Source organism: Prionailurus bengalensis, chromosome B1 (assembly GCF_016509475.1).
Source record: "Prionailurus bengalensis isolate Pbe53 chromosome B1, Fcat_Pben_1.1_paternal_pri, whole genome shotgun sequence".
In the NCBI taxonomy this organism is placed as follows: Eukaryota; Metazoa; Chordata; class Mammalia; order Carnivora; family Felidae; genus Prionailurus; species Prionailurus bengalensis.
In genome coordinates, this window is record NC_057344.1 from 199,489,709 (window position 1) to 199,517,102 (window position 27,394).

At 58.1% G+C, this 27,394-nt stretch overlaps 1 protein-coding gene across 1 annotated transcript in view; it reads left to right on the top strand.

The window, feature by feature from the left end:
• Positions 1–558: 558 nt before the first annotated feature.
• WDR1 (WD repeat domain 1) overlaps positions 559–27,394 on the top strand; it is a 44,750-nt gene continuing 17,914 nt past the window's right edge. Inside the window, exons 1-5 of the mRNA XM_043572966.1 lie at positions 559–817; positions 1,265–1,386; positions 14,090–14,180; positions 18,828–18,975; positions 20,017–20,197. Of these exons, the coding sequence (XP_043428901.1) occupies positions 802–817; positions 1,265–1,386; positions 14,090–14,180; positions 18,828–18,975; positions 20,017–20,197 (558 nt within the window). The 5' untranslated portion in view covers positions 559–801. The remainder of the gene's footprint in view (positions 818–1,264; positions 1,387–14,089; positions 14,181–18,827; positions 18,976–20,016; positions 20,198–27,394) is intronic.

Consider the following 27,394-nt stretch of genomic DNA (forward strand, 5'->3'; position numbering starts at 1 on the left):
AAGTTTTGAGAGAGAGAGAGAGAGAGAGAGAGAGAGAGAGAGAGAGAGAGAGTGAGTTTGGGCCCGGAAAGACACATCCCTAAGGTTTCTGCTGCGAGACAGTTTTTTGAGGAAGGGGGACTCCCACTCATCTAGCTTCCAAGAAAAAAAACAGAAACCCACTATGTTTGCAAAACCCGAACGGGCGCCGACTCAGCCTCAGCAGGAAGGCTAGCGGCTCGGGGACGCCCGCTACGCCAACACAAGCACGGAGAGGGCTTCCGCGGCCCCCCGCTACAGCACGCTCGGCCCCCGCAGAACTCCAGCGAGGAGCCGCCCGAAAAGCCCGCCCTCCCTTCCCCCCCGAAGAACTCCGCAACCCTCCTCCAACCGCGGCCAGGACCACTCTGATGGAGTGGGCGCTCCCGCGCCGCCCTTTTACAGGACCGTGTGTAACGTCACTTCCGGGGGCGGGGCGGCCGGGGCAGGCCTCGCGCGGGGCGGGGGGAAGGGCGGCCCCGTCCGCGCAGGCTCACGCGGGCTGCAGCCGCCGAGCCGAGCGCTTGACTATATATGGTCAAAGCTGGGGGCGAGCCGCGCGCGGGGCCGCGCTTCCGGGTTCGGCGCGTCCGCAGCGGCAGCGCGCAGGGCAGGGCGCGAGCCGGCCTCGGAGCCCCGGCCTCGGACCGCCCCCTCCGCGCCCGGCACGCCCGGCGCCGCCTTTCGGCCCCCGTCCCCCGGCCCGGCCTCCGCCAGTCTGCTTCGCGGCGCGGGCGGCCTCGGAGGCTCTCGGCGAGCGCGGCGCGGTAACAAGTGGGCAGGATGCCGTACGAGATCAGTAAGTACCGCGGCCCCGTGCCCCCGGGGTGGGCGCCTATGTCCCCCGTCCCCTCGGCCATCGGTGGGGCGCGGGCGGCCCGGCGGGGTCCCGGGCCGCGGGGGAGGGGTGAGGGCGCAGGCCGGCGAGCGCCCCGCCGCCCTCGGGGCGCCCGGCGGCGATCCCCGGCCCGGGAGGGGGTGCCCCAAAGTTGGCGCTGCGGGCTGGGCCCGTGGGAGCCCCCGCGTCCCTGAAGGGCCTGGTCGGGAGCGCAGACCAGGAAGTCGCGCCGTCCCTTGCGCTCCTTCAAAGTGGCTGCCGCCCCTCCCGGTGGTGGCAACAGGTGACCGGCTGAGACCGGTCCAGGGCCCCTCTCTAGTCCGCTCCCACCCCTCCGTCCTCAGCCCGGCCTGGGGGATGAGGCGGGGGCTGCCCCTAACGTGATCTGCTTGATTTGTGTCTCCGCAGAGAAGGTGTTCGCCAGCCTCCCCCAGGTGGAGAGGGGCGTCTCTAAAATCATCGGCGGCGACCCCAAGGGCAACAATTTTCTTTACACCAATGGGAAGTGCGTCATTTTAAGAAACATCGACGTGAGTACCTCCTCCCCGTATCCCCCCGCCCAGGCGGGGGTTCCTATCTTGGGCGCGACTCTCAGGTTAATTCCTCTTCCCCTCTACGGCTTCTTCTCCCGCTCTCGGCAGCCTGAGGAGGGTGAGGACGCCACGCCCCCTCAGCCTTGGGACCACACCTCGGAAGCCTAGCCGACTAGCAGATGGTTTCAAGGTGGCCAGGCCCACTTCTCACTCTTTTCGTGGGGAAACTGAGGCTCAGATTAGTTCAGATCATAAGTATAAGCGCTCTGGATTAGGGGGATCGGACACACCCGGCCAGCTGCTGCTTGACCTTGGGGTAGCTGGTGACTTGGGCCTGGGAATCCCAGTGCCCTCATCTGTAAAATGGAGGTGATGACACCAGGCTCCCCCCCCCACCCCCCACTTCCCCTGACTGCCTGTGCCCGCTGAATGAGATGATGCGTCCCTCCCACCAGCTCGCCTGGCACACACCCAGTGCTTGGTAAATGGCCCTTGTGTATAATCATTACCAACACCCAGGGGCTCTCAGTGTGAGCGGCCAGGACTCACACTCAGGCCTCTCTGCACACACCATCCGGATCTGAGCCCCGGCGCAAAATCAGGAATGGTTTATTCCCATGAAGCATTGAGACAGACATTCTGTACTCAGGCCAAGAATGCTTGTCGAGCCAATGTCGTGGGGAATCCTGTTACTCCTCTGTAATTACCCAAACGACCCAGTCTGCTTGTTGGTCTCCCCACCGCCGAGATTGCACACTGAAATCTTTCTTCACCCTTCCCCAGCCTGAGTGACGGGATGAAAGGGGAAAGTGCCAGCACAACCATTGCGGGGGGGGGGGGGGGGGGGGGTGTTCTCCTGAACTGTGCTTGGGGTCGGGCCTCGTGCACAGTATGTAGGTAGATGATTTTGATTGGCCGTGCTCCCAAGGGATGTCAGCTTAGATGCACATCTGTTGTGAGTGATTACCCCTAGTGGGTTGGGATTGTTGCTGATCGGGTGCACGTGCCCTCAGGAACCTCACAACTGGCTGAGGGAGCGAAGGAGCTGTGTGGGCCTCCGCTTTCTTGCCTGTAAAAGGAGAGGCCTCTACCTGGTCTCAGGTGCTTCTGGCTCTGCCCTCATCTCTGGGTAAGCCAGCCTGTCACCATTGCCCCTCTGCTCAAGGACTGAGCCCGTGTGACAGTTTCAGCCCTGCCCGGGCTTGCTGGGCACCTCAAATGAAGGGGGTGGGTGGGTGTGAATGTTCTCCGAAAGTGCTAACAGCTATTGTGCTAGTCACACGGATTCCTAGAAAGCTGATCTGGCCTCGCTCAGAACTGGGGGAAACCTTGCCAAGGACTTAGATGGTAATGATCCGGAGGTCTCCAGGGTGAGGTCCCGAGATTTCGAGTAAAAAAAAGTTCAGACGACCCAGAGTAGATACTCACTGGCAGTTTGGCAAACAAAGTGCACTAAAGCGTTCTCAGGGATCCAGCGCATTGGAACACCAGGCCTGCCCCTAGCAGTCATGCTCATGTCCCTGCAGTCTGCGTGTACTTCCAGACGGGAGGCCTCCCGTGAGGTGGCCACTGTGTGTCTGGTACCAGGGAGGGTTCTTCAACTGCAGCCTCTCTCTCAGCACCACCCCCACCCCCCGCCACTGGGCCCATTGCCCCGAAGAGAGGTGAGGCCAGTGATCAGAGTTGTTTCCACCGGAATTGTTCACAGTCGCACACGGGCACCCCCTTCGCCACCATTCCCCGCCTCGTGCAACTCATTCTGCTCGTTCTTCGGAAGTCTTTCTTTTTACCAGTACCCCAGGCTTCACCGTTCTCTGTTGAGGGTGCCTCTGTTCTTCTTTCCCACCTATGTGTAAGTTTCTGCAGGGCCCAGGACAGCACGGTGCTGCTAATGCGTCCCTTCCTGATCTGGATGTACATCAGGCACCCCAGGCTCTTGTTGGATTGAGGGACCGTTGGTACTCAATTAAGGATGGGCAGCGTTTTTATTAGGGTACAGCATTCCTGGGAAAAAAGACGTGAGCCCTCGTGAACGTTCAGGGAACAGGAAGGAAGATGGTCTGGTTAAATTACAGGCTCAAGAAGGAGAAGAGATCCGAAGGAAAGGTGGAGACCCGGTTGTGGAATGTCCAACAGATGTCTGATTGGCTTCTACTTGACGTGTCCTAAGCACAGCAGGGTTTCCTGTGTGTCCTGTCCCCCAGACAGCAACGCTATCGCTCCAGCTGTTCAGGCCCCAAACCTTGAACTTCTGCTTGATTTCCCTCTTTTTCTTCCACGCCATGTTTAATCCTCCAGTGAATCCTAGTGACTCCTCTCAAACTAACTTCAGAATCCGGCATTTTTTCTACCTGCTGTTTCCACCTCCTCCAAGCTACCATCCTCTCTGGGTTGCAAGACAGAAAACCCAAACTGGTCTCCCTGATTCCGTGCTGGCTGTCCTCCAGTCTGCTGTCAGAGCACGGCTGGGCGGGGTTTGGTAAGATAGGAGGTGGCATTCATTGTCCTCTTTGCCCTCCCTTACTATGGCTGATGCGGCCTCACCATCGAGCCTGGTACCTCGGTCTCGCCCCCAAAACCCCACCCCACCCTTCTCACTCATCTCCAGGCACCCTCGCCTCCGTGATCTTCCTGAAACATGCCACACATCTGTCTCAGGACATGGGAACTAATAGCACTCCCATCCTGGCCTTCTCTACCCCGCAGCTAACATGGCGGGAGCCGGTGGGCAGGCCGCCACATCCTATGACCAGATATGCCCATCTGCCTGTCTTCTGTAACCAGACTGGAAGCTCCTTGAAAGTAGGACTTTGTTCTTCTGTTTCTTTCACCTCTGTGTCTTCCCCCAGGAGAGTACCTGGCACATAACAGGTGCTCAGTAAGTATTTGTCACAACGCCTTGAAAGCCAGGCTGTGCCATGGAGATAACAGGCAGCCATTGAAGGTTTTACTGCCTAGAAATAAGAAAAGCTCCATCTGCATAAAGTTGCTGGATCTTTATTTTGTGGCGTCTCCCTTTCATACCAAACAGGTATCCATACCCTTGTGACTTCCCATTTGGAAGTTCCCATTCGTTGTGTGGACTTAAAAGTTGTTTTGTGAACCCAGCACACTGGCACTTCATAAACTTGAGGAAAGAGTATTTATTTCCTATCAGCACATCCGTGGCCACACCTGCAGAATTAAAAGTTTGCAGTGATGTGGCCATCTGGAATAGAAGGATCCAGGGGCGGCCTGGGTGGCTCAGTCCGCTATGCATCTGACGCTTGATTTTGACTCAGGTCATGATCCCAGGGTCGCGGGATGGAGTCCCGTGTTGAGCTCCGTGCTGAGTGGAGCCTGCTTAAGATTCTCTTTGTGCCCCCTTGTGCTCTCTCTAAAATAAAAATCAGAAAAAAGAAAACTCCAGAAGGGGAGAGCCTGGTATATTCTTACTTCGAGGCCAGCGTCGCCATTGCCCCTGCCTATTCTGCAGAGACAGGGAAGAGCTTTCTCCCAGGGGCAGTGAAGAAGCTTCTCCGTGATTCTGAACTGCCCAGTGTCAGAAGCCCCTTGAAAGCTGCCACAAGCAGTCAGCAGATTTGCTACAAGGGCGAGTTTGGGGCTTGCTTTTAAAGGACCCGGTCCCAAGGGGCGCCTGGGTGGCGCAGTCGGTTAAGCGTCCGACTTCAGCCAGGTCACGATCTCGCGGTCCGTGAGTTCGAGCCCCGCATCAGGCTCTGGGCTGACGGCTCAGAGCCTGGAGCCTGTTTCCGATTCTGTGTCTCCCTCTCTCTCTCTGCCTCTCCCCTGTTCGTGCTCTGTCTCTCTCTGTCCCAAAAATAAATAAACGTTGAAAGAAAAAAAATTTTTTTAAAGGACCCAGTCCCTAGATTCCAGAACTGAAATCTGTATATTTGAAAAAATTAGGTGCATGAAATCAAATTCTAGGAAGTGAAATGTTTGTTGCAGTTCGACACTCTCTGCTTCCAAGTGCAGTATGAAGTTCAGGGTTGTTGAACCTGAGTGCTGAGCTTCTCATGGTGCGGTCTGCAGCCAATCATGTGTAGAAGGACCACCTGTGCATCCCCCCCGTGGGGGAGGGGGTATGTAAAGGGACAGATGGCTTGAGAAGGGCTGACGTTGTCCCTTCTGTCTGTCTGCACATGCCTCCTGAGTCCCTGCTGTGTGTGCTGGGAGCACAGATCCAGGGGAGGCCCCCTCCTGCACGGAGCTCGTGGCCTCGCTGGGAGTGAAACAAGCCAGCAGGTGACCGAAGGGAGCAGTGTGCTGGGTTAGCACCTGTGCAGAAAATGAGCAGGGTAGCACATGCGTGAGCTTAACCCGGGAGAGACCACGGGGAGGGTCTGATCTTTAAGAGGAGTCAGGCCCAGACAAGGCCCCGGAGCTGTGTGGACCAGTAACGTGATCAGGTCTGTAGTAGAGCTTGTTCTGTGCCTCAGGTTGGAGGTTCAAGACAAACGCACTCCGCAAGTGCTGATTAGCTGCTAGAGCCAGCCCTTGCTTCCTGTTTTCCCCCACACGTTCACCAAGCTTGTCTTGCGGAGCCCTGCCCACGGCCACCGTGTCCAAGATTTAAATCAGTGGCTGGGAGGAGGTTTTGCCCCCAGCCCCACCCCCTAAGAGCTATCTGGCAATGTCTGGAGACATTTTTTTGTGCTACTGGTATCTATCTAGTGGGCAGAGGCCAGGGATGTTGCCAGGATCCCACAGTGCTCAGGACTGTCCTGTAAGTTATGTGGCCCAAAATCTCGGTAGCGTTGAGAACCTTGGTGAGTAACATTCTAATGCTCTGGTTAGGCGCTTTAAAAGAATCTTCTGAGTGATTTGGGGGCACCTGGGTGGCTCAGTCGGTTAAGCTCTGACCCTGATTTCGGCTCAGGTCATGACCTCATGGTTTGCGAGTTTGAGCCCTGCCTTGGGCTCCGTGCTGTGCTTGGGATTCTCTCCCTGTCTTCTGCCCCTCCCTAGCTCGTGCTGTTTCTCTCAAAAATAAATAAACTAGAAAAAAAAAAGAAAAAGAATGTCCTGAATGATTTGGAAACAAGAGGGAAGAACCAGTTGCACCACAGAGCAACAAGGAAGTTTCCTGGAGAAGGGATACCTCTGAGTTGCGTTTTGGAGGATGAGTAAGAGTTCTCTGGGAAGAGGAGCAAGACAGAGACCTAGCAGAGATGGGGGAGAATCTAGACTGGGAACTTAATGTGCACAGAGGTTGGAGGAAGTTTGACACGGGCTCTGGGCGGTGGCTTCAGTACATTCCTTAACCCTGTCTGTGGGGGTGTAGAGCGGGCTCTCAGAGCCTTGGAGCTTAAGTCAAGGTTGCCGCCTCATGTCTGAGGCCAGCGGAGAGGTGGTCCTGGTTCCCGTTGGGTTGTGGAAGTCGGCCGTGCCCCAGAACGGTTGGAGGTGCCCGTTTGGATCCCTGTGCCGCACCCAGCCGTCATCCCCCACGGGGCCTTGTTGCAGATGACGTGTAGGCTGTGCACTGGAAAGGGCCCTTTTTTGCTTCTTTGCTTCTCTTCCAGAGTCTCGGTAGAACCTGCCCGGCTTTGGTGGTGGTGGACCCCCTAGAAAGACCTGGATCCCAGGCTCCGCTCAGCTTGCTAGTAGCTTCCACCCACCAGTTTTATCTCTGCTCCCTGGAACCTTACCCAGAAAATGGCAGTTTCTCCACCGCAGGCCATCCCAGCCTGGGCATCCCCAGCCCCAGCCCCAGCCCCGCCCGTGTTCAGCCCTTCTCTGCGGGGACCGCAGGCTTCTGCTGGTCCAGCGCGCTGCCCTGAGCACCGCCTCTGGTAAAGGAGCTCATCTTTGTTGAGCACTTGGTATGCTGGGCAGTGGCCGAGCACTTCACGTACGTACTTCATCCAGTTTGGTTTTCTTATCTGTAAGAACAGGGAGAACGGGTAACAGGGTCACTGTGGGATGTCACAGAGTCCTTTCACAAGTATTCCCGGAGGGTTGCCTGGGCTGTGACGGTACGCGGTGCCGCCTTCTTCACATCCGCCCTGGTGGCTCAGTGCTGTCTCTTTCTAGAGGTGCCAGACTGAAGCCCCAGGGGTCCCTTCATGACTGCTCAGTGAGGCCCTGCGCAGGCAGAGGGAGAGGAGGGACAGGAAGGGAGGTGGTGGTGGCCTTGTCTGTGCTGGGGTCCCTGCTCTAAGGCTTGGTTTGCTCCATTGGGAAGGGGTTGAGCTGGGAGGCAGGAGGGAAAGTCACTCCGGGAGGGGTGGGCCCTGTAGGACCACTGAATGACCTGGCCCCACACCGTTCAGAAACCTGTGGGCTAGACAGAAGTGCTACTCTGAGTTAAAAGAATCAGGCTAACGATGGTTCCAACCATAAATGAGAGGCCAAAACTCAGGAATGAAGGCTCTTACCTGACTTCAGGTCCCCACCTCCACCGCTTACCAGCGGTTAGCCTTAGGCACGTCATTCGTTCTGGGCCCACGTCTCTTGGCCTGTGAAGTGGGTTGGGAGGTTACCTTCCTGTGAGGTTTCAGAGGACTCGGCAGAAGGGTCCACTGGCCAAGAGTGAACCCTCCATACACAGCGATTTCGCAAACGGCCCTCAGGGTCCAGCGAACCCTGGTCTCCTGGGGCATTTGGAGGCTGCCATGTTGGATCAGATACAGGCCCTGCCCTCTGTGGAGTCTGCTTAGCGTGAAGCCTTGCGGATGTCAGAATGGCCCGTGGTACATGGCGGAGAGTAGTAAGGGTGGTGGGGTGGGAGGTTGGATGGGAATAGGCATTGGGGGTTGGGGGAGACTGTCTCCAGTTGTGAGCATCGGGGAAGGATTCTCGGAGGTGGCTTTCACCTGGGTGTTAGAAGGTAACAGGAGACATCATCAAGGATCAGGAAGGAGCGAAGGCGTTCCAGGCCGAGACAGATAAAGGGAAGAAAGTCACAGCGATTTCATGGAGGAAGGAGCAGGGCATCATGGAAAGTGGACCTTGGATTGCTGGGGGAGGGTGCGTTTCCTGCAGGCGAGAGGGAGCCTCCAAGGTCAAGCAGGGCGGTGCTCGTTGGGTGCAGCTTGGGTGGCAGGTTTTATTTCTGCAAAGCATTCGCTCACCATTGGATCCCCAGGGCCAGCCGAGATTCTTGGAAGGAGTAAATGAGCCATCCGTCCGTGTTCTGTGTGTCTTTCGAGCCTGTGTGGAGGGGCTCGGCTGCTGGGTTCAGCCTTGCCAGTCGGGAAGTACAAATGTCTTGTAGCTGCTTCGGAGCCGGGTTACCGTGCAGTAATTTGAGTTTGTCCTTGGTCATCAGTGAACAGAGGCTCTTGCAGATCATGTCTGATACACGGGTCCAGCTACCGGTTACTGCTTTTAGGAACTAGAAGAATTTAGAAAGCTCTGAAATGCAATCCTCCTGGAAGGTCACGCTCACTTTGCCTGGTCCAAGTTTGGAGGAGCCTAGGGCTTTCTCTGGAGGCTCCAGGGGACATCGGCTGCTGCAGGAGAGCCTGGAGGCCCCTCTCGCAGAGCCCTGTCCGACAGCTTCAGCCCTTGTGGGCTGGGGAGGCCTTTCCAACCTCCTGATGCGTCCGCCACGCTCACTGTGGCTCAGGAGCTGAGGTGAAAGCTGCCACTCCCTGTGACCTGGGCCAGTCACCAACCCCACTATACATGGTGTGATGGCCTCTGACCCCTCCTTGGCACTAGATAGAGCCTGAGCAGACATGGGGACGTGAAGGAGCTTTGGGGAAGCCGGTGGCCCATATGCTGCCCAAACAAAGTGACTTTCAGGAACCCCCCCCCCTTTTGTTGGTATAGCGAATCTCCCGGATGGGGCGGGGCCTGGGAAGATATGGGGGTTAGTCTCCTGGCAGAAGGTCTGGCCCTGGGGAGGGGTCTTGGCACAGGTGGGAGGCCAGGGGGTGTCTGGTCCGCACGGAGAATGGGCCTCCTGAGGTTCGGTTGAGAGGTCTGCTTTCATCTGGCCCCGCTGGGCCCCAATCTGGCACTCTGTCAGCAGCCCAAACACCCTCACCTTGCTGCCCCCGCAGGCCTTTGGGTCTGCAGGTGCGTGATGGCCGGCCATGGCCCGTGTCTTCCGTGAGGCTCCCTGACCTCCCAGGCACGGGGGCTGCATTCCGGGACTGACCCCGGGGCCTCACCAGCCCCGAGCTCTGTGTGTCACTCAGTGATGTTGCTGAGTGCCCACTGCCAGACTCTGAGCTGGGGGTGGGTGGCTCCTGTTCTAGTCCCCACGTGGGCCTGGGGAGGGAAGGGGCCCTGGCCAGGTAAGGCCCAGGGAGCAGCTCTTCAGCCCGGGAGGGCCTGAGTGGGGCTGGAGTCGGGGGTCCTGTGTGTGCTGGGGGGTCCGGAAAGAGTGCAGTTAGTGGGGTCGGGTTCCGCCGCTCCCGAGGGAAGGATATCAAGCAGGGGAACCAGACATGGGACTTAGAGACGGGGGATGAGGGGTGTAGCGGTCCACGGAAGGTAGAGAGCAGTCCAGAAGGTACTGTCGTGGTCCCCAGGAGGGACCTGGACGGAATCTGGCAGGGGCGGAAAGAGGAGGTGGGTTTGGGAACTATTGAAGAAGACTGGCGGGGGTGTGGAGGGCCAGGAGCAGGCCTGGGGTCGGGGGCGAGTAGATGGAAAGTTGCGGCCAGCCAGCCATCAGCCAGCCAGCCCACATCCCCTCGGCACCCGGGTCTCGCCCTGGTCTGTGTCTCAGGTCTCCTGTACCCTGGTGGCAAGCACCCACACTGCCAGTAGAAGTGCAGGAAGGCCTGGGGGAGGGGCGTCCCAGCCTCAGCACCCTTTGGGGGGTGACCCCAAGGCTTGGCCTGAAGCATCTCCCAAGGCCCCGAGGGAGGCGGAGCTCCTGCCGCCACAGGGTTATTCCTTGGTGCACCCAGAATTGGCTTCTTTCCCTTCCGTGCCTCATTTCCTCTCTTCCCTAGCCCTGCTCCAAATAAACTACTCACCCAAGTGTATTCTTCACCGAGGCAGCAGGAGAGGGACAAGTGAGGGGGATCTGCCACCCCCTGTGAGGCAGGGGAGTGGGTGTTGGGTCCCAGTCCTGGGGCCTTACAGACTCCAGATTCCGCTGATCTGGAATGAGCCTGAGCTGGCAGGACACAGTGGGGACAGGGGACCCGTTATTTCTGCCTCTAGTAGCCAGCCTCCCTGTGTGTGCCGAGCAGAGCTGGGGAGGTTGGCACACACTCAGCTGAAATCATCGTGTTCAGTTGGAGAATCTGGCCCCTCGCTCGCTGGCTCAGTTGCATTTGCAAGGCAGACAAGAGCCATGTCTCATGCAGCCTGGGATTCTGGTGCCGAGCCTGCTGGGGATGACCTCGGGCGTTTCACAGCCCCTGCAACTGGCAACCCTGACCGATTAGGGGCAGAACTTCTGCCCAGAACCTCTACCTACTCATCTGGTGTCCCTGCCCTGGGTCCTCGGAACCCCCAGTGGGCCTGAGTGCCAACATATTGGCAAGTTGTCCTTGGGATGGGTTTCTCATCTGTAAAGTGGGCTGGTGGTGCCCCCTCAGTCAGCCTTGAAACAGACGTCTGGAGAAGGATCTTGGTAGTGGTGGCCTGTCTGAGCACCTCTTTTGGCCAGTTTCTGGGCAAGGGGTCTTGTCCATAGTCAGGTTTTGAAATTTTCTTTTTAACGTTTATTTATTATCAAGAGTCAGACAGGCATGAGCATGGGAGGGGCAGAGAGAGGGGGAGACACAGAGTCCAAAGCAGGCTCCAGGCTCTGAGCTGTCAGCACAGAGCCCGACGTGGGGCTCAGACTCACGAACCGTGAGATCATGGCCTGAGCCAAAGTCGGACGCTTAACCGACTGAACCACCCAGGCGTCCCATGGTTGGGTTATAGAACATGAAGCACTAATTTGGGCCAGGAGTGGGTTGGATACCAGACATCTTAATTTTACTGAGGCATAATTTAGATATAGGACGATCAGGAAGATTCCTCTGCTGCACAGCTTGACAAATGTGCACGGCCTGTAGCCACCACTGTAATCTGGACACAGGACCTCCCGTCATTTCCAGAAGCGCTCCCCTAACCCGTTGCGGCCAGTGGGCTCCCTTCACCCCAGCACCCAGCAAGGACCAATCTGCTTTCTGTCCCTTTAAGTTTGCCTTCTCTGGAACAACCTGGAGAAGGAGCCACGCAACCCAGGGTGGTCTTTTGTGTCCTTTTCACTTAGCATAATGCCTGTAAGGTTCACTGGAGTTGCCGAGTGCGGTTGCTGAGTTGGTAGTCGGTCGTTTGTTCCCCCTTATCGCAGGGTTGTATCCACTGTATGGATCCAGCGCGGCGTTTCTTCATTCGCCTGTTGGTGGACCTTTGGGTTGTTCCCAGTTTGGGGCTATTAATGCATAAAGCAGCTATGAACCCTCACGCATGTGTCTTTTTGTGGACGTGTGCTTTTATTTCTTGGGTACGTACCTAGGAGTGGAATTGCAGGGTTTTGTGTGGGAAGCCTCTGCCTAACTTCGTGCAGAACTAGCCAGACTATTTTCCATCCGCGTCGTCTTGCGTTCCTGCCAGCAACCCGTGAACATCCCAGCGCCCCGCACCCCTGTCCTTGCCAGCATTTGGTGATATCGTTCTTTTGGTCTTGCTGATTCCAGCGGGCATGTAGCAGTATCTTATTGTAGTTTTGATTTGCTTTTCCCAAAAGGCTGATGACATCGAGCACCTTTTCCTGTGCCTGTTTGCCATTCATGACATCCCATTTGAATACATCGTACCTTTCTAATTTCACTAGCAAATGATTATTCTCAGATGGATTAATCTGCGAAGAACGTGTTATCAACTGCCTGCTACGTCACTTAATGCTAAGCGTTAAGTCTCGGGGGTAAAAGGGACTCCGTCCACTTTTCTTTCTCCAAAAAACTGTTTATTGAGCACCTGCTACTCGTTAACTGCCATCATGGCTGAAAAGATAAATGCCCTGGAAGCAGGTTGCAGAAAAACAGATGAGAAGAGATGACAAGAAGGTTCAGGACTACAGCTCTCCCCGCAGTCCAAAAACACGGTGTTCTAGGAAACGTTTTGTGAGCCAAAATGGCCTAAAGCAAAGAAATAGTTATCGTTACTTTATAATGAAAAAATTTTTGAGTGGTCCTAGGCCCACCCCCAAATCACCTTTCTCAGGCTTTTCTGGGACCTTAGGACACATCTTGCTAACAGATGCACGAAATAAATTGAGATAAAGCGCAGATGCTCTCAGACACAGCTCGGAGCTCTGGCAGCTTGACGCTGAGGTGATGAGTGTGGTTCCCAGGGAAGGAGCTGGGGGGCGCCGCTCGCTGCTCCGGGGGGGGGGGCACAACCGCCCCATACCGGCTCATCTCGCTGTGGCACCGATGCCGAATGCTATCTTGGCCTTTTACCTTTCGTCATGAAAGTGAAAAATGCTGTTCAGATTTCTTTCAGTCAGTGGAAACAGGTACTTAATGTACGTCTTTTGGAAAAGAGAGCGGCACAGCGCAAGCGTTGGAGGCACCGAAGAGAGAGGAGGCCGTCCCGGGAGGTTTCATGCAGGAGACAGGTCTTTGGTTAGGCCTCATAAGTAGGTGTCAGCAGGCAGGAGGGCTGCTCCTGGCCAGGGGAACAATGTTTGCAGAGACACGGGACTAAGAGGAGAGCCAGAAGGCGGCTGGCGGTGGGCGGGGCTAGAATTCAGGGTGCACCCGTCCGGACTCAGTCTTGAGGGATGGGGATCCCATAGCCAGAGGGCGGAGAAGAGTGCCGGCCTCTGATCTTGTGGTCAGGTCGGGGAGAGGTGGGGGCGGTTGGGGATCAGGTTAGGTGTACCTGCAGCAGCCGCCTCTGGAACGCTGGGCATCCCACACTGGGACCTGCCATGGCCTCAGTCTCCAGCCTGTGGGAAGCTGCCTCTTTCAAGAGCCCTCGGTTTAGAGAAAGTGGACGGCGGGAATCAGGAGTAGATGACCGCGTCTTTATTCCCCCCGAAAGAAAGCCCGGCTGCTGAAACGAGTTGAGAGCATCTCCGTATGCGTTTGTCGGGTTCACTGAGGCCTCTCGGCTGTGTGTGCGAGTGGGGGACGCCGTGCTCTACTTTTAGTAAGTTCTACGTTAAAACCTTGTTGCTGAGTAGTAGAGGTACTCCTGCTCCCAGATGCCGGCCCCGTTCTTGGTGCCAGTCCAGCCAACCCTCCATCTGTGCTGTGAAGCGAGCGGGAAGCCCACGTTTCCCGGCAAAGGTTGTAACAAAGAGAGGCTCCCACCCGCACGCCCCACTGTGCTCCTGGAGCTCGAAGCAGGGCCCCGTGACAGGCCGTCCAGTGGCAGCCGGGGTAGAGATGCTTGTGAACAGGGGGACCACAGGTGCCTCAAGAACGCAGCTGCCGATGGCACCCTCCCGCCAAGGGAAGTAGGACAGTCGACTTTCCGTGCAACTTCTGTCTCGTGTGTGTGTTTCACAAGTACGTAGTGGTACTATGGCAAGTGTGGAAAAGCAAAAGACAGACCATCCTCTCAAGTTCTACGGCTGCAGGCTAAAGAGAAAGAGACGAAACTACCTGGATTTCTGTCGCCCGAAGATGTGCGGGCGGGTAGAGGTGCTGCTGAGATTTCTCTTTATGGAGGTTTTGACTTGGGTGCTTGTGTGTGTGTTATCCCAGTCCCCACGCCCCAACATCCACTAGCCGGGAGAGTGAGAAGCATTCCTTGTGTTCCTTCTGTCTCCTCCTTGCAGAACCCAGCCGTTGCTGACATCTACACGGAGCATGCCCATCAGGTGGTGGTGGCCAAGTACGCGCCCAGCGGGTTCTACATCGCCTCTGGAGGTACCTGTGTGTGTGCGTGCGTGGCTCACGGATGCATGTGGTGGGGTCCGGGAGGCCCCCAGGTCAAACTGGGCTTCGGGCTTGGGAGGGTAGGGTGGTGGGAGGTGGGGGGGGAAGGGGGGGCAGCAGGTGGAACCAGTGTGATTAGTTCCACTTGGGGCTGACAAGGGATGTAGAAGCCTCTAAAAAGCCCCATGGCAGGACTTTGTAGTTGGCAGTGTTCCAGCTGGTTCCGGCTCCGAGGTCAGCAGAAATGCTCACTTGAGGCTGGCCAGAGGCCTTTGTGGGCAGCTGTATCATGATGTTTTGGAGCTCATTTTGTGTGTGTGTGTGTGCTTTCTGAATTGCAGCTTTGTCTCGCGTCACCTTTATTCATGAGCTGCTCCTTTCCCAGTCCCTCTCAATGCTGGCCTCGGGCAAGCGCTCTGGTCCGTGCCTTTGCTCTCTCTAGCCAGGCTTTTGTGTGGCTCTGTGGGAGGCTGGCTAAGCGGAGGGACAGAAAGATCTTTGCCACGTAGGATGCTTTGTTTACCCCGGGTCTTTGGGGTAGATCTTTGATGAGAAGGGGAGGCACAGAAGTTAGCGTGGCTTACCCGTGTCTCGCATTCATTCACTCACTCATTCGTTCCTGTGCTCTACAAGATGCTTATGGCTGCCTTGCCTGTGCCCAGCCCTGTCTCCAGCCCCAGGGAGAGCCAGGCAAGTGAGCTGATGCGGGCCTGGGCCTTGTCAGCCTCCCCAGAGAACAACAGATGAAGGAATGGCTGGAAGAACTAACCAGCCAGGAGAGGAGGCTGGAGTTCATACACTCCGGGAGCCGTTTGGTCTGCACTGGGTCGCTCCCTGTCCCTGGAGGGTGTGCCCCTTACTGACTGCGCAGGCTTCCTTGAGTAACTTACCTTCCTGGGCCTTGAAGTTCTCTCCCAGAAACTGGACAGAGGCTCCAGAGTAGCAATGGGTGTGAGAGGCCTACGATGGTCTTGCCCTGGTGGCCACCTGACAGCAGGTGACCCAAGTGTCTGCCACTAAAAGTAGGACATGCCAGGGCAACAGGTGTGCTGGCTGATGACAAATGCCGGCAGTCAGGGTTGTGTGTGAAGGGCTCCGCCAGGAGTCTGGCCCATAGTGGGCACTTAATGACGCTTGTGTTTAGATCTACTCCAAGGCTATCCGTAAACCTTTCATTTATTTGTTTTTATTTTTATTTACTTATTTATTTTTTTTAACGTTTATCTATTTTTGAGAGAGCGAGAGACAGAGCGTGAGTGGGGGAGGGGCAGAGAGAGAGGGAGACACAGAACCTGAAGCGGGCTCCAGGCTCTGAGCTGTCAGCACAGAGCCCGACACGGGGCTCAAACTCATGGACCGAGAGACCGTGACCTGAGCCATCCAGGCACCCCTCGTAAACCTTTGATTTATATTCCTTGATTTATTTTCGCCCTGCAGTTCTGCCCCCTGTTCCTGCTTGCCAGCAAAATACCTTTTCCTTGAAAGCCCCAGGATGTGGCCCTGGTGCCGGGAGCCACAGGTCTAGCCGCTGAATCACTTGGGAGCCCCGGGCGGGGTGCTGCACCCGCTGGAAATCTGGGCGCTTCAGACCCCAGCGCTGAATTGGTGAGGGAGGCTGGCCCAGAGACCGTGGCAAAGGACAGTCCACAGAAGTAAAGGATCGGTTTGATCTTGACTTTCTCGGAAAAGTGCCCTGACTTGGCAGAGGAACTGAGGGAGGTTTGGGCCGTGTGCAGATCAGGTGTTCCTGGGCGGAGATCACGTTTTCGTTTCTAGCCTGCTGCTCCTTTTAATCGAGTGCACACAAGGAAGCCTCCACTGCAGAGATTAGGTCCTGGGCTAAAAATAGTGTGGTCGTGTAGTAGGGTTTGGAGTGTGCAGGAGGGAGGCTGGGAAAGTGCGTGCTCTGGTTAACTGGGTTACCTGGAACCTGGGGTGCCCAGGTTCTGCAGGGGAGGGGCCTAGTACCCCAGGAGGCCTGCAGCTCGCTCCCAGATGGGGTTCTAGCTTTCTGCGGGACCTTTAGATTCCTGTAAGTCTGAATGGTCTGTGTCTGCTCAATGATCAAGCCTTCCAGAAGGCCTGAGTAAGGAGCCCATGGCAGGGGCTGGACCCCCAGCCCCACAAAACACAGTCAGTCTCTGCCCCGGGGTTGATGTAGCCCACGGTGCCATGTTCTCAGTGCAGAGCCATTTCCAGGGCAGGCCCAGTCCCCTCCAGCAGTGTCTTCCTTGTGTAATTTTGATGCTGGCGGTCTGTGCCCCACGCTCAGTCCCTGGGGCACCCCCCGGGCTGTGAATCCCAGGCTGCAGAGTGGCGGGCATCCAGGAGAGGGCCCCATGCCTAGAGGAGAGGAGAGGAGAGTTGCTCAAGTGAGGAACATAGAGGAGAGGCCTTGATGAAAGGCACTGAAGGGCCCTCACACTCCCTGCTCCCTGTCATCGCCCCCCCCCCCCACCATGTTACTAAGCTGCTGGAGAGAGGGGGCAGGCTCACCCAGACTGCCCCCCTCAGTTCCCCCCTCTTACTGCCTGGAGGGGGAGACGCCTTCCAAGTGGCAGACAGCAGGCACTCTTTCCCCATCGTCTGTGGCCTCCTGCAGGTGTCCTGTATCCCAGGGAAGGTGTCTTTGCTGTGCCCTCAGCACTTAGCATGGGCTTGGGGCTCGTGGGCCCTTGATCAGTATCTCGTGACTGCACAGGGTGCTGCCTGCCCCAGTTGGGCCTGAGCACCTGGCCTTCAAGTCCCACTGTCTTCTTTTCTAGTCCCAGCTGCTTCCAGAAAGGATTAAATGTATGGAAGCAAGCTAAGGGTCTCTCAGTAGATGAACGGATACAGACAACGTGGCGTGTATATGTATGTGTATGTATATATATACGTATACATGTATATACATATGCACATATGTATGTATACACACACACACAGCGGAACACGACGCAGTCATAAAAAGGATGAGACCACGCCACTTGAGATACCACGGGAGGACCTAGAAGGTATTCTGCTAAGCAAAGCAGACTGAGAAGGAGAAATACCATGTGATTCCTCTTAGGAGTGGAATCTTAAAAAAAGGATGAATTAACAAAAAGCAGAATCAGACCTATAAATACGGAGAACGTGCTGGTGGTGGCTAGAGGGGAGGGGGTGCGGGTGGGAAAATGGGTGGAGGGGAGAGGGTTGGTCATACGGGCTTCCAGGTGTGGAGTAAGGAAGTCACGGGAACGAAAGGCACAGCTCGGGGAATACAGTCGGTGACCCTGCGATGACGACGTGTGGGGACAGAAGGTAGCTACTTGTGAGCATGGCGTAATGTGCAAACTTGTCACATCCCTGAGTTGTACCCCTGAAAGTAACGTCACGTCGTCAGTTATACCGGACGAGCAGGGCCCGTGGGAGGCGGCTGGTGGTCTGGTGAGGGAGGCGTGGGGTGAGCAGCTGGTGCCGGGCCTGGGAAAGAGCCTGAGCCGCCCAGGAAGCAGAGCCCAGGGAGGCGGGAAGGCTGGGTCCGTCCTGGTCGAGCGGGTGGGACACTGTCAGCCTCTGCTACACTCAAGTGTAGATGCTGATTCTACGTGACTCCGTAGAGCCCCCTGGACCGGCCTGGGCACAGCCGACCACAGCCTGGTGTGTGCATGAGTGTGTGCGCACGTGTGAGCGTGAGTGTCCGTCGTGCACGCATAGCCTCTGCTTTTTCCTTTCCTTTCCTGCTGGCTGCCTTGTTAGGGACGCCCCTGGCTGCAGGTCCCCTTTGCAGCTCACCTCGGCCAGGCAGCCTTCCCAGACCTCGCCCAGAGAGCACCAGGTCCCCAGGACCCCCACGTGGTGCTCTCCATGTGGAAGTCAGCTTCTCCCTGTCTGCCGCACAGGACTGTGGGCCCCCGGGGTTTGTTCATGGGTCAGGCTCTCCGGCAGCCTCCTGCGGAGCCTTAGTTCGCTGTGAAGCGATGACTAACTTGGTGACGGGACCCTGGCGGGGAAGGGAAGGATGTGCCGCTTCCCCTTCCAGGACCCTCGTTGGACTCACATGGGGATCCTGCAGCACCCAAGTCGTCTGGGCTGTGGGGTGTGCCTTAGATGCCAGAGGGCGGCACGGGTGGGGTGGAGGGGAGCCCCGGTGGGGGCCACCGTGCGCATCACGACATGCATTAGCTGCACACAGCTGCGCTCCTTGTCTGTGTGAGCACGGCCACTGCACGGGAGAGGTGGCTGTCACTAGTACTGTCACACTTTGGAAATGAAGAACTTCGGTCCCAAGCGTTAAGAAAGCTGCCTGAGACCCATGCGCCGCTTGGATCCCCCTACGAGGAAACCACAGTCCCAGAACCAGACCGCTTCCTGATGCCTCGGAAGTGCGCCTCCGCGTGTCTCTGGGCGTTCTGATCCACACCCAGGGTGCGTCATCCAGGTGACTGCTGGCACCCCCCAGAGACCCGGTAGTGGCCCTCACAGAGGCCACGGGCTCTGGTTGACCGGTGGCGGGTTTTGCTTACCTGAGACACGTCCCTCCTCCCAGCAGCAGCCTCGGGCAATGCCAGCGAGCCTGGGAACCCTGGGCGGTGCTGTCCGGGCGTGCCTTGTGCCCACACGGCCCTGCCCCAGGGGGTAAACTTGGCTCTCGCTACCCCCTTGTGTCCACAGATGTATCTGGGAAGCTGAGGATCTGGGATACCACGCAGAAGGAGCACCTCTTAAAGTATGAGTATCAGCCTTTCGCTGGAAAGATCAAGGACATTGCTTGGACGGAAGACAGTAAGAGGATCGCAGTGGTCGGGGAAGGAAGGGAGAAGTGAGTCTCTGGCCTCGGCCCTCCCTGCCCGTGTCCCTTGGCTTTGCTTTCTTTCCGGGTGCCCCCGGTGGGAGGGGAGCAGTGACACCTGTGCCAGCTTGGACTCGTGTGGAGTCCCCCCGGGGCCCTGGTACCTTCCCTCTGTCTCTGACATCCGTGGCCCCTCACCTCTTGGAGCTCCAGCCGTCATGCCCACAGTCCAGGCTGCAGGAAACGAGAAGGTGAAAGAGTTACAGCTCTCAGGAGCGTTACTGGGGTCCCTCCCAGCATGCCACGGCCACACCTGGCTGCAGGGAGCTGTGCACCCCACCTGAGATGGTCACTTAACGAAGGAAGAGGGGGCAGGTGGCCCGCAGTGGCTGCCGCGCTCACGGCTCTAGTGACCGGTGGGGTCAGTACCGCGACTCAGGTTTCCGACTCCGAGCGAGGTCAGGGTTCCCCCCAGGGCACCACGGCCGCCGTCAAGCACTTGGAATTTGGCAGGCACACATCTCCCCACTCAGAGGCTATTTTTACTGCGTGTTCTGACAGGTATTAATTCTGCCATAGCTTTTCCAGTCATCCTGTTGGTCTCAGCAATTCCATTTTCATTCAGTCACACGTAGTAACCCCCGCGGTACGTTTTTATCAGATGCCAGCTGAGCGCAGGACATCCTCGCCTTTCCAGCAGGGGTGGCGGCTGCTAAATATCTTGGTCCCGCCCAGTAAAACTGTTAGGAAACTGGTAAGCCATAGGGCTACTCCCCTGGCAGGTGTTTCTAAGGCACATTCCACATGGGAGGCCTGTCGGCCTCAACCATATAGACCGGATAGGGATTCCAGTCCCTTCCCGAAGGCACTTGCTCTCGGATTCTCCAGCAAATACTGTGCAGAGCTGAAACCATGGGAGGCCTTCAGCGTTGACTCCTTTAACGAGCGTGCGTGAAGTGTGGCCACGAGCACTGCCCACCCCCACCCCGAGCACTGGCCACTCAGCTGCCCACATCTCATTGACTGTCCCCAGGGTTGACTTTTTCCTGTGACTCCTCTCATTGGGTCAAGGTTTGGAGCCGTCTTCCTGTGGGACAGTGGCTCTTCCGTGGGCGAGATCACGGGACACAACAAAGTCATCAACAGCGTGGACATCAAGCAGAGCAGACCGTACCGGCTGGCAACGGGCAGTGACGATAACTGTGCCGCGTTCTTTGAGGGGCCACCGTTCAAGTTCAAGTTCACAATCGGCGTAAGTGGACTTTCCCCTGGGGGTGGCTTCCACGCGAAACCAGCAGTCTAGACCTGCAGCTATGGCAGCCAGGTCGCAGGCACGTGCCATTAACGCCGTGACGTGTTGACGCGTGGACGGAAGTGGAGTTTACAGGGGAACTTCACACATGAAGCGCGTGGGGCAGCACTCGAGCCCCCGGCCCGCCTAGTCCTGCACTCAGGCCCGCCTGGATGCTTCCAGCAGGGAGGCGCTCGCCCCGGAGGAGGTGTATGTTTCTGGGGTTGCAGGGAGGGTGCATCTCTGATGCCGTGTGGCCAGGTGAGCGTTCTGGCTGGAGGAGCCTTGTCAGAAAGGGGTGGCCCAGGCCTGGCTCTGGTGGTGCCAGCTTGAGACCTGCTGAGCCCTCAAGCGATAGAGGTGGCGAGCTTCCGGGGATACCTGGATTTGTCTTGTCTGGTGAGGTGATGAGGGCAGGGTCCCAGCTGGAACGTGACATGTGATGAAGAGAGTTAGATGCTTCAACTCTCAAAGACTCATGCTCTAAATGCCTTAGCGGAGCATGTCCTAGCCCTGCACGTGCTCCCTGACTGCGACGAGGGTCTAAACCTAAGCCTCCCTTTTCCCGTCTGCAAGGTGGGTATGGAGGCATTGATACCAGAGCATTTTAACCATGAACTTTACTGCACACCTGCCCGCGGGTCCAGAGCGGTTCCTTGCCCTACCTCATGGAGGATTAAATGAGAGAATGCCCTTAAAGAGACTCACTGGGGCCTGCTCTTAACCCCGGTGACTAACCGCAGTGATTCATAGATAGCGGGCAGGGTGTGGCTAGAAAGGATGATGACACTTCCTCAGCAGGTCCCCCACAGGGCAGCACTGAGGCAGTGGGCGGAATTTGCTGTCGGACACTGAAGGGCTCTGCTGGGGTTCCTGCTGGTAGTGAAACAGGCTTCCATCCATCCCCGGGGCCCTTGAGCAGGGCCTGGCAGGCTGTGTGGGAAGCACAGCAAGGCTTTCTGTGCCCTGCAGAGCGTGCAGCTCAGAGGTCCCTTTGCAGCAGTCCGTGTGGCTGTCTCCTGTGGCTGCTGCCTGGCTTGTAGGTGGTGGCGGCTTTATTGAAGGCTGTGGCTCGAGGTCCGTGCTTCCTACGTGCAGGCAGACGTACCATGGGATACGGGGTGAGCAGTGGGTGCTGAGTCAGATGGAGTCAGATAACTGAGCATCCTGCCTCGCACCCAGGAGAGGAAGGAGGACGGAGACAGGAGGTTTCTGTGGCAACAGGAGGTCGTCCTAGCTGGTCTCAGTGAAGCTGTCCCTGCCCCCAGGTACCCCTCTCCGCTTCCCCCGCTGTTTGATTTCACTTGGCTGTGATCTGGGCTCTGAGCTGGTGGGGCTCCCTTCCCCGCCCCGGGAGGGATGGTTTTCTCTTCGCAGATGGAGAGAAAACCCGGCAGGGAGCAGCTCAGTGGCAAGTAAGCGGAGCCAGGTTTTGAGTCCAGTCAGCTTGAGCCTGTGACTTCACCCCACTGCCAGCCTTCTCCACGTGCTCACTTGGGGCCTCGGCCGGAAGGCCCTTCCTCATTCCGTTTTCCTTTCTAATCTGAGAACACAGCCCTCGCCCCAAAACCCTGGCCCAGGTTGGGGGTCAGGTGCGGACGTTTGCCCGGCTGGCACCTGTGCCCAGAAAGGGCACACAGCTCGTCCCCACAGTCTGCCTGTGGAACCTGTCACCCGCGGGTCCTGCGTAAGGACCTGGGAGAGGTCCGAAGGGCTGTGGGCCGGGAATGGGGGGCACTGGGTGGCAGACCAGCGCGGCAGCTGGCTGGCTCTGCGACCCTCGGGTGGGCGATTGGTGTTCTGGGTCTCTTCAGGAGACGGATGGTGATGGCCCTCCTCCGCCGGCCCCGCCGAGCTGTGGGCGCACGTGAGCTGCTGGTGAATGTCTCCGTGTCCACGAGGAGTTCCTTGGGCTTCCGTTGGAGAAGATTCTAACAGGCTCAGTTGGCCTAGAGAGTAAAGGATGGGGAGAGCACTTGCCCCCTGGGCACCCACCCAAAATGCCTTGTAAAGTGTTGACAGCTTTGTAGATGAGTCTGACTTGTGCACGTGTGTCTGCCCTGGAGCCTCAAAACCCCGGAGTAAAGCTGGAGTGGATGGCTGGCTGTCCGCCCGTCCAGGCTCCAGCTTCTTGCCGTCTTCCTCTCGAGCACGTTTAAGGCCATGGGATAAGGGGTGGGCACGTCGGGAGCACAGAGGAGCTGAGTTCCAGTTGCCCTGAGAAAGAGGAAGTTGTGCTCTCAGTGTCAGCACGCACTGAAATAAGAAGCCGACGGTGCTCATACCCGAGGGGAAGTGCAGGGGTTTCTGAGACAAACCAGAGCGACCATACTCAGGTCAGACCACCTGCCCGTCCTGCTGGCCTGAGGAGGGGAATCAAATTGCTTTCCTTTTTTGTTCTCGCGTTTATTGGTTTAAACCAGCCGCTCATGTCGTACAGAGGGAGTATAGACTCCTGGTTCCTCCAGGCCTGAGTCCTGGATCAGCGTCAGCCACCCTCTGCTGAGCCCTCAGACTCTGGGTTCAGCGTTAGTGTTCCTTCACCTAAAACCGCAGTGAGCCCAGGAAGCTGTAGAAACACAGGGTGGGGGAACCTTCACCTGAATAGGCCCGGGCCCACCCATATTCAGAGGCCATGGGCCCCCCCGGACCCCCAGGACCATAGGAGGCCAGGTGTAGGACAGAGGCTTTGGGCATCGCTGTCTCCGCCCCTGGCCCTGGCGTTCTGTGGGTAAAGGTAGAGGTTCCCTTTGAGGAGCTAAGAAAGAAGGGGCGGGTGGGCCCTTGCTCACTCCTCGTCTACCGCAGGCATGTCTTCCCCGCCAAGTGCGTCCCCGCAATGGATGCGTCTGGACGGGTGAGAACCGGCCCAGCTGAGCATCGTCCGCTGGCCTGCCGCACCCGTGCACCTGCCCGCTGGGGTGCTCTGCGAGTCTCTGGCCCCGCGCTTCCTCCTCCGTCCGGTGAGCAGGTTGGCCGCCCTGGGCCGACCGTGGACGCCCCTTCTGGAGCAGGCCCTTCGGAAGACTGCGTCCACATCCTGACCCACTTCCAGGTGTTGTGGTCGCTAGGGTAGTTTGTCTAACTCAATGATTGCCGAATCGGCACTCCTGTGCCCCGGGCCTGCTTCCGCAGGCTGCGGCCGGCCGACCTGGAGGTGGAAACTTCCCGCCCGAGTGTGTGAGAGCGGAGGGAGCCCCTGCGGCGGGGGGACACCTGGTCTCCTCTCCTCCCAGGTGCGGGTGCAGTGCGGTCGGCTGCTCTGGGAGCGGCTCTCCCCTGCCGCCCGTGGCGTCTCCCCCTCCACAGGCGGCTCCAGGCGGGGGCGTCCCACGTCCCTCTACACAGCGGGAGGGGACGTGAGCTACAAATCTGTCTTCGCTATTATTAGAACTGCTGCCTTTCCAGACCGTGAAGTAAAATTGGAGCTCTGATATGCAGGATTTTCTGGTGGTGGTTCTCCTGTTTCCTGACTCACAACAGGGCACGAAGCAGCCATATGGCTCCTTCGAAGTGTATCGGGGGCCTGGGCTGGGCCCACAGAATGCCCTGCCTGGTCAGGCCTAGCCTTTCTGCCCTCATGTGCGTTGGTCTTGCTTTTCAGAGAGCTGTGGGTGCGTTCGCGACGGGTGTGCTGGGGGGCAGCAGGGCACGTCCCCTCCCCCGTTTCCTTCCTGGCTTCCCGCACAAGCTGTGGCCGACAGCAGGGTGACTGGCCCAGCCAGGCTCACACGGAGAAGCTTGCCGTCGCCTCCTCTAGTCCTCTTTCTCCGGAGTCCGCGGTAGCTGAACCAGTCTGTCCAGGGTGGCGGGAGAGGCAGGCAGAGGGTAGGGGTCACTTTGGTGCTTCTCAGCCAGGCTGAGGCTGGCGAGGAACTTGGCGAAGGATGTGGAAGACTTCAGAGCGGGAGGGGGGGAGCCGGGTGCGGAGGTGACACAGACCGAAGCAAGGCGAGGCCATGTTTCAGGTCCAGGCAGAAACCCCTTCTCAGAGCACTGGCTGTGGAGGCTGGGCTCGGGGAGGGGGAGGGCACCAGCGTTGGAGCCTGTTCCTCCCTCCACGAGCTCATGACAGGGAACAAGGCAGGTGGGCCTGGGGCACGTCGCTGTGAGTGTCAGTAGCAGTCGTATGTTCAGGGGACAGCTGAGGCCAGCGGAGCCAGGGAGGGCTCCCAGAGGGGACATCTGAGCTGACCAGCTGGAGTCAGGCCAGGGCGCCCCATGGTGCTCTGACCCTATCAGTGACGTGGGCTCAGGTACATTACTTATTACCTAATGGCTTCAACGACTCCGTGTTCTCAGTGTCGAGAGGGGGTGATGGGGGGGGGGTCAGGTGATGATGGGGAGATAATGACAGTGGGGCGTTCTGGGGAGGATCCACTGACAGGGTCCCCGCCAGAGCTCCAGTGAGTGTTCGCCGTGACTGATGGGCGGACAGGATTAGACCGGACCCCGAGGGCCTTCCACATCAGGGGATGGGGGATGGCCTGTGCCGCGACTCCTCTGGGGGGTTGGGGAGGGGCCGGGAGCCCCCGCGCAGTAGGTGGTGGCTGGGTTAGGCGGCCGCAGGAAGCCTTCGGGTGTCTGAACCCTCCCTGTGAAGTTTCCCCAGACCCGGTCCTTCTTGCACTCAGGCCTCACCTCCCCGTGGAGCGGGCTATTTTTAGCCCTCACTTTTTTGGTTAACGGGCTGTTCACTGCCGTCTCCCTTTAAGTGGGCTATTTCAGGAGCAGACATCAGTCTCCGGCTCATTTGGGCTCTTGGCTCAAGCTGCGGGAAAAGCTGACGGGGAGGAGTTTCTAAAGCCCGAGGCCTTGGGTTCACACAGCGCATGGGCCTCAGCTTGTCTGCCGTGCCTGGCCCGCGCCAGACCGGCCGGGGCTGTCCCACAACCTGCCTTGTTCCCGGGCCTGGGGAGGGGCATGCTGCGTCCCAGCAGGGAGAAGGGCACAGACCCTGTGTGGTGTCCCCTGTAACATCAGGGGTGCTGAGTGCTCTGAGAGACCCGATCCAGAGAGATGGGGCAGAGGGTCTGGGGAGAGGCCGTGGCAGCACAGTGGGATCGCTCCAGCTGTTGGCTGGACCTGGGCAGGTGTGGGGCTTGGGTGTCCGGTGCCCTTCGGGGGGGCGTCCTGACTAAGGCCAGCTGGGGTTGGGATATGGGGACGTTCCTGTTCTCTAAGGGAACCGGCAAAACTGAAGTTTGTTACGAGGCGGAATTAAACGATGGCTGGCCAGCTAATTCATAGTATATTCCTTACGCCCAGTAAAGGGGAATCAGCACCCCACCGTAGCCACCTATTTAGCCCTGGGTCTGCTCCATTTGTCGTGCGTGCTTTTGGTGTCCCAGTCTGGGGGGCCCTGCTTCCCTGGGCCGGCCGCGGCTGGATGGATAGCACCTGGGTGGCTCCCCGCCGGAAGGCCCCAGAGCCAGTGCGGTCAAGTGCAGAGCTCTGGAGGAGAAATGGGAGCCCCGGGTTCTCTCCCAGCCCTGTTGTCTCCTGGGAAGTGCCTGGAGGCTCCCTGAAGCCCTCGCGGTGGTTAGGCGGTGGGTGACCGGTGATGGTGGTGGAGGCAGAAGCAGCCAGGAGGGCTCGTAGGATCCTGGTTTGGAGAGCAGTTTGGTTCCGCTGTGGCTCACGTTGCCGGACTGCTCCTGCTGCTGGTCTCGGAGCACAGACCCGGGAGCAGGGAAGGCCAGCCTTAACACAGATGAGCACACACAGCAAACTCAGGTCCCTGTCACCCTGGTGGAAGCTGGGCCCCGGGAGGCGGGTGGGTGGCCTGTTCGTAATAGAGACCGCCTCCCAGCGGTCGCACAACCAAAGCCAAGTGCGGGCTGAAGCCGTGAGCCCGTCGTGTCTCCGTCAGGGGCACCGGTGTTGGTGCCCCAGAGGACAAGCTCTTCGGTCAGAGCCAAGTCCCAGCCCTACGGAAGGAGGCAGGAAGGAAAGCAGGCTGTGTAAACCAGCCACCAGCATCACCCCCCTCGGTGCTCAGGCTTTCTTGTCCCAGCTGGTCTCTCCTTTCTTGTCCCAGCTGGTCCCTCGAGGGTGACCGGGGGTCCCTCCCGGTGAGATGCGGCTTTGGCTGCTTCTGGCCTACAGCTGAGGGAAGGGGAGGAAGTGCTGAATAGGAGGTGCCGGGCCTGCTTTGGGCTCCAGCTCAGGACGGGGACCGCATCTCATGGGGCCTGAGTGCCTGGCCTGGAGCCAGATCGCAGTCATGTGGTGCTGCGGAGCGAGGGCTGCCTCCACCAGGGAAACCCGTCCTCCCCCTCCCAGCTGGACTTTGCAGACACATGGATTCCTTTGATCCCGGCTCTGGGGCTCCACTGCCCGGGAACCCGGCCCCGACTTCTCCTTCCTGGCCTGGGTTTCTTCATGAGGACAGTGGTCACAGTGTCCGTGAAGGGTTGTGAACACAGCGTTTCGGATGACGCGGTCCACGTGCCCTAACGAAGTTCGGCAACCCGCGGCATGATCGCCAGGCATTTGTTCTCGTTTCTGGAAGCCAGAGCCTGAGATCCAGGTGTCCCCAGCTTTTGCCCCTACCCCCTGACTCCTTCCCGATTCTGTTACCTCTGGGGTTCTTTGGCTCAAGGGAGCCTAACCCCAGTCCGCCTCCATCTGGGCTTGTTCCGCCCCCCTCCCCCCCCCCCCCCCCCCCCCCCCCCCCCCACCCGTCTGGGTCATTGCATTAGGACCGTGCTAATGACCTCATCTTGATTGCTTCTGGAAAGACCCTCTTTCCAAGTGAGGTTTCCATTCAGATAGCACCAATTCACCTTGTGTCTTTGGGGCATAATTCAACCCATAACATGACAGACACACGTGCGGACCCCTCGCACGCAGCTCCTGATTAAGTTGAGTCAGTGCTTGGCTTTGGAGGGCACTGTGGGGGCAGGTGATGAGTGGGGTTTTTTCCTGAAGGTTAGCTGTTTATATCCACAGAAGCGGTTAACCCTTCCTACCCTTGGGAGAGCTAATAGTGCTTGCCAGGGTGGGGAGGGGCAGGGGGTGTTTAGAGGATGTTTTCTTATACGAACCCTCAATTTGGGAAAGAATGAGTTGTTCCTCTAGGAAAGGGACTCACCCCTGAAGGGTCACTTGAAGTCTTACTCCCAGGAAGTACATGACCATCGTTGAATTTCTGGT